The following is a 6,341-nucleotide window of genomic DNA, read 5'->3' as shown; positions in this document are numbered from 1 at the left end:
AGTCACCCTATTATGGTGTGCTGCTTCCATTTTTTGTGGATATATATATATATATATATATCTGTATGATCCTAATTTGTTAGCAAAAGATGCAGACATAAATTGCTGTCAATTCCAACAAATGGACGACAAGCAGCTGTGTGTTAGTTGCCTGCTGGGATAAAGTGTGGTAGTGAGGAATGTCACAGATGCCATCACACAGGAAGGTGGGAGATCACAATCAAGGTCACATCTAATCCCAGAGGCTGTAGCCCCCATGATGTTCACCTGTTCAGCGTGAGAGGGGGGATTTTGGGAATATATACAAGCACTGTATTCTCCAGACAAGCAGCAGGAAGTTCCTTGTTGAGAAATGAGGGGCTGCTACAAAAAGCAAAGGGAAGTCTTGAAAGGATTTAATTAACCGTGTCAGGGATAATTACCCCTGGACAGCCCAAATTAGTTTTGCATAATCGCTCCCAAGCAGATGACTATTGCCAGCTCCATGAGGACCAGATTAGGGGATCGCAGCAGATTTGTTTGGGAGCCTGCGATTCTGCCGCACTCAGCTCTGTGCAGGAGCCTGTTCAGATTAGTGCTGCTAATCAGGGACGCACAATGACTCCATCTCTCATGTGTTCTTTGTGTCTTATCCCCCTGTATATTGGGTCCCTTTGAAGAAATGACAAGGATTTTCTTGGGAAGCCCTTGTGCTAACAAGATAAAGTGTCCATGGAACTTTCTCCTCTCAGGATGTCATAGGACACCTCCTAATTCTCCCTGCTCCTCACTCTTCTCAATGGCCTCTGTTCTGCTGAATCATCAATGCTTAAGATAATACCAAGACTTGGTTTTTATCTTCTTTCCTATTCACGATTAAAAAATGTGATAAATCTGGGTTTTGGCTCTGGATAACAATGGCTTGATTTAGATTTCCTGGTAAATCCATTGAAGAGGGAAACAAAGGCCGCCTTTAGGGGATAAGTTACCTTCACCTGGACTAAGCACGCAGGGGCAATTCGGATAGGAATCTTGTTAGTATACTCTACAAGAAACACAAGGTTTCCCCCTATTACCCAGAATGGAGTTGATTTCAGCCCTTTGTTCAGCGCTTTCAATCCCTCTATAGACTTTGTCATCTCACATTAACCCAGACCTGGACACACAAAACAAGACATTGGAATGAAATTGTTAAAACCATTTCTTCTTTACTTTTTGTATTACAGAAAGCCAAAATAAAAACTAGAAAGTACATGTTAGCCAGCTCCATTCACAAATATTAGTCAGATTTACACATTACAAAAAGAAAAGAACCGAATAAGTGGCTGATAGGAATCAATGGTTTATAGCTACAGAAATGGACCTTCTGGGCCAAAACTAAACCATGGATGATCCTGGAAAGTCCAAGATCGATTCTTGGCAAACAGTTTATACTCTTCTAAACAATAAATATACAATTAACAGACCAAATGTCTGGAATAGAGAGAAACTAATTAAGAGTCACATCTTATAGTTTCCTTTCTAGAATTTAGGCTTGGGATCATTAGTGAGCAGCACATTTTCTTTTAAAGATCTATCATGTTGAATGTACAGATTTACAATGATCTTGAAGACCCTGCTTTCCATTCCAGTGTGACAGGTTCTCCTTCATCTACATCCCTACAACCCTGGATGTTCTGGAGGAGGCATCATTAGGACCAGCTGGTAGAAAGTTCTCCAGCACTCACCTCTAGACACAGGGCTGGGGAAGGGTGGATCTGTGGAGGGGCAGCAGGTTTACCAGACCCCAAAGCTTTCCTCAGGGTCCAGCCAGTGCACTAACATCTACATCCCTACAACCCTGGATGTTCTGGAGGAGGCATCATTAGGACCAGCTGGCAGAAAGTTCTCCAGCACTCATCTCTAGACACAGGGCTGGGGAAGGGTGGATCTGTGGAGGGGCAGCAGGTTTACCAGACCCCAAAGCTTTCCTCAGGGTCCAGCCAGTGCACTAACATCTACATCCCTACAACCCTGGATGTTCTGGAGGAGGCATCATTAGGACCAGCTGGCAGAAAGTTCTCCAGCACTCATCTCTAGACACAGGGCTGGGGAAGGGTGGATCTGTGGAGGGGCAGCAGGTTTACCAGACCCCAAAGCTTTCCTCAGGGTCCAGCCAGTGCGCTAACAGCCTTCATCTACATCCCTACAACCCTGGATGTTCTGGAGGAGGCATCATTAGGACCAGCTGGTAGAAAGTTCTCCAGCACTCACCTCTAGACACAGGGCTGGGGAAGGGTGGATCTGTGGAGGGTCAGCAGGTTTACCAGACCCCAAAGCTTTCCTCAGGGTCCAGCCAGTGCACTAACATCTACATCCCTACAACCCTGGATGTTCTGGAGGAGGCATCATTAGGACCAGCTGGCAGAAAGTTCTCCAGCACTCATCTCTAGACACAGGGCTGGGGAAGGGTGGATCTGTGGAGGGGCAGCAGGTTTACCAGACCCCAAAGCTTTCCTCAGGGTCCAGCCAGTGCGCTAACAGCCTTCATCTACATCCCCACAACCCTGGATGTTCTGGAGGAGGCATCATTAGGACCAGCTGGCAGAAAGTTCTCCAGCACTCATCTCTAGACACAGGGCTGGGGAAGGGTGGATCTGTGGAGGGGCAGCAGGTTCACCAGACCCCAGAGCTTTCCTCAGGGTCCAGCCAGTGCAGGCAGGGTCTGAGCAGTGTCCACCCTGGGGTCCAGCTCACAAGGGCAGAGAGGGGCTTTGGAAGTGGCCTTATCCCACCGACTTAGTGGAACTTGCATAAGACTTTGAGGAAACCAAGCCCCTCCACACTGAGGACCATGGGGGGACACAAATGATCTGTGCGACTGACAGCACAACAAATGCTCACAGATTTCCAGATTTTCACAGCATAAACAGACAAATACCCAATAATGGTGCATGACAGCTAGAAATTCCGCCCGGAGGACTTCCCAGAACGAGTTCACATGTCCCACACGGAGTGACACCTGGGTGCTGAGGTGACAGTGCCCTGCCAAGGGCCGCCATGCTGTCATAAGGCTGCTGCATAGGCTGTGGCGGGGTAAGGGTCCAGCTGAGGTTTCCCCATCCCCGGGAACAGGATGTAGGCTAAGGGGGGCTGCAGTCCGGGGCTGGGCCATCCTGTGCAGTTACAGGGGATCATGTAGCCGGGGTTTCCAGGAGAGGGGTGAGAGTGAGTGTGGCCGCCACTGGCCGCCGCTGCGGCCGCCGCAGCCGCCGCCACTCCCGGGAAGGCTGCTCCGCTGGACTGTGGGTATCCGACAGAGGACGCATAGGGGAGAGAGGAAGAGCTGGAGGTGATCTCTGCCATCTTGGAGCTCAGGTCAAATAGTGAGTAGGGACTGGAAGCGCCGCCGGCCGCCGCTGCTGCCGCCGCCGCCGCCGCTGCCGCTGACGGGGGGAAGAAGACCCGCGCCGCCGCTGCCGCCGCCGCAGCCGCTGCCTTCTCAGGGTGGGACAGCAAAGAGTCAGTGAGTGCCCCGGCAGCGTGCAGGCCGGCCACCTTCAGCCCGTCGTGGTCCCCGGCCAGGCCGTACGGCATCGGGAAGGCAAACTTGTCCTTCTTCAGCAGCGTCTTGGGCTTCCGGCGCGGCCGGTACTTGTAGTCCGGGTGCTCCTTCATGTGCATGGCGCGCAGCCGCTTGGCCTCGTCGATGAAGGGTCTCTTCTCAGACTCCGTCAGCAGCTTCCACTCTGCCCCCAGCCTCTTGCTGATCTCCGAGTTGTGCATCTTGGGGTTCTCCTGGGCCATCTTCCTCCTCTGAGCTCTGGACCACACCATGAAAGCGTTCATGGGTCTCTTCACATGGTCCACCGGCTTAGACATGTCCACCTGCCTCGGCTCTGCTCAGCAAGTGTCCGCGAGTCACAGTGTGACTACCAAGGTGTCACCATCGTGGGCAGAGAACTCCAGTGGGTGCACGTCCTGGGGAGAAAGTTAGTGAGCAGGCAGCAGTGTCAGTGTGCGAGGAGGCTGTCCTGTGCACTCAGGCAATCACAGGAGGAACAAGTGCACCGAGCTGTCAGATCCCGGCGTCCTCACTGGCCAGTGCATGTCCTCCAGCCGCCCGCCTCAGCTCTGCCCGGCTGTGCCCCGCACACATGGCATCAGGACGCCGTGGTATCCGGTGCTCGGCTGTCTGCTGCCCGTGCCCTGCGCTCCGCTCTCTGACTGCCAGGAGAAACCAGAAAGAGATTTTTTTGGGTAACTGAAACTGGGCGGGAGAGAAAGGTGGGTGTGAGATGGGGACGTGTCTGGGAGGGGCCGGAGGGGAAGCATGCACTGCTCTGCACCGAGACCCTGCCAGTGTGTGCCCGGCTCCGTGCCCCGGCGGCACCGGGACAGTGAGCGCTGTAGTCTGTGTGCAGGAGGGGCCGACACATCAGTGTGTAGCCCCCACAACCTGAAGCCCCCACAACCTGTAGCCCCCACAACCTGTAATCCCCCACAACCTGTAATCCCCCCTGCTAATGATCGCAGCTGAGAATCCACAAATAATGTGTGTGTGTGTTTATGTGATGTGTGTAGTTGATGTGAAGTCTGTGTGTCTGTATTGTGTATATATGATATATTAATGTGTGTAGGTGAAGTGTGTGATTTATATGTGTGTGTTTATGTGTGTGTGTCTGTTTTATATAGTGTGTGTATATGTGATGTCAAGTGTGTTGTGTCTGTTTTGTGGTTATATTGTGTACGTATATGTAGTGTGTTTATGTGATGTGTGTACAGGTGAAGTGATGTGTGTGTCTGTTTTGTGGATATATGGTGTGTATGTATGTAGTGTGTGTATATGTGATGTGTGTATAGGTGATGTGATGTGTGTGTCTGGTTTGTGGATATATGGTGTGTATGTAGTGTGTTTATGAGATGTGTGTATATGTGATGTGAAGTGTGTTGTGTCTGTTTTGTGGTTATATTGTGTATGTATGTGTATATGTAGTGTGTACAGGTGCAGTGATGTGAAGTGTGTGTTTATGTGATGTATGTGTGCATGTAGTGTGTGTGTTTATGTGATGTGTGTACAGGTGAAGTGATGTGTGTGTTTGTTTTGTGGATATATGGTGTGTATGTAGTGGGTGTGTATATGAGATGGGTGTATAGGTGAAGTGTGTGTCTATTCTGTGTACATGCGATGTGTTACAGTATGTATGTATGTATGTAGTGTGTGTGTATAGGTGAAGTGATGTGTGTTTGTTTTGTGGATATATGGTGTGTATGTAGTGGGTGTGTATATGAGATGGGTGTATAGGTGAAGTGTGTGTGTATTCTGTGTACATGCGATGTGTTACAGTATGTATGTATGTAGTGTGTGTGTATAGGTGAAGTGATGTGTGTGTCTGTTTTGCGGATATATGGTGTGTATGTAGCGGATGTATATGAGATGTGTGTCTATTCTGTGTATGTGTGATGTGTGACTGCATGTGTGTAGTGTGGTGGCCGTGCCTAGTGTGGCTGCGGCAGTGAGTGGAGTTGCTGCAGGCAGTGTCCGGCCCCGCATTGTGCTGCTGCGCACCTCTTCTTTCTACGTGAGAAGCTTTTTGTCTCGGCTCCATGTTTACATCTCCCTGTGATGTTATCTCGCCGGCTATTAGTACCTACACATTGTTCTCTTCTGCGCGTTCACGTCTTGAAAGCACAAAATATGTCACAAGTGTTTAAGTAACAAATTGACTTGACAATCAGGACGGACTAGATCGCCCTGTTCGTGGCTTGTCAGGGTGGCGTGCCATTGTGGTATGTGCAGCCCTTTAACGCCTTCCGTGCCGAAATCATTTATCATTGAAAAGCTGCCTGACCAATTATTACCTGCAGCATCGAAGGAAATAATCATTAATGACGATCGCAGGTCACAATCACCAAGAAATAATCATTAATGACGATCGCAGGTCACAATCACCAAGAAATAATCATTAATGACGATCGCAGGTCACAATCACCAAGAAATAATCATTAATGACGATCGCAGGTCACAATCACCAAGAAATAATCATTAATGACGATCGCAGGTCACAATCACCAAGAAATAATCATTAATGACGATCGCAGGTCACAATCACCAAGTGTCCCGGTTTAGTGTTTGTTTTGTAGTATTTTAGTAGGAATCGGACTTGGCAGAAAGACATATTTCATCGAGAAAGGACAAAACAAATTGTTGCTAAGGATTTACCTTACATATCTTCTATCATCTGCTGTAAGGGAATTTATTTCGTGTTGTGTGATATTCTGTTCTGTGATTCATAACTTGTAAACGAAAGGGAAAACAATGACATTGTGTGTATGGGATGTGCAACTATTGCTGGCACTGTAGGGCTCTGATCCAAACAGAA

At 49.1% G+C, this 6,341-nt stretch overlaps 1 protein-coding gene across 1 annotated transcript; it reads right to left on the bottom strand.

The window, feature by feature from the left end:
- Positions 1–1,162: 1,162 nt before the first annotated feature.
- On the bottom strand, positions 1,163–4,209 carry SOX21 (SRY-box transcription factor 21). The gene has a single exon (XM_069758044.1). The coding sequence runs from the start codon at positions 3,838–3,840 to the stop codon at positions 3,025–3,027; it is 816 nt and encodes a 271-aa protein (XP_069614145.1). The 5' UTR covers positions 3,841–4,209; the 3' UTR covers positions 1,163–3,024.
- Positions 4,210–6,341: the final 2,132 nt, after the last annotated feature.

The sequence above is a fragment of the Ranitomeya imitator genome, chromosome 3, assembly GCF_032444005.1.
Source record: "Ranitomeya imitator isolate aRanImi1 chromosome 3, aRanImi1.pri, whole genome shotgun sequence".
In the NCBI taxonomy this organism is placed as follows: Eukaryota; Metazoa; Chordata; class Amphibia; order Anura; family Dendrobatidae; genus Ranitomeya; species Ranitomeya imitator.
The sequence above is the reverse complement of the archived record's forward strand: the minus strand, read 5'-3'. Positions and strand labels throughout refer to the sequence as shown.

Excerpts from the sequence above, each read along its gene's own strand:
- SOX21 (XM_069758044.1), bottom strand. The coding sequence starts at position 3,840 with ATGTCTAAGCCGGTGGACCATGTGAAGAGACCCATGAACGCTTTCATG.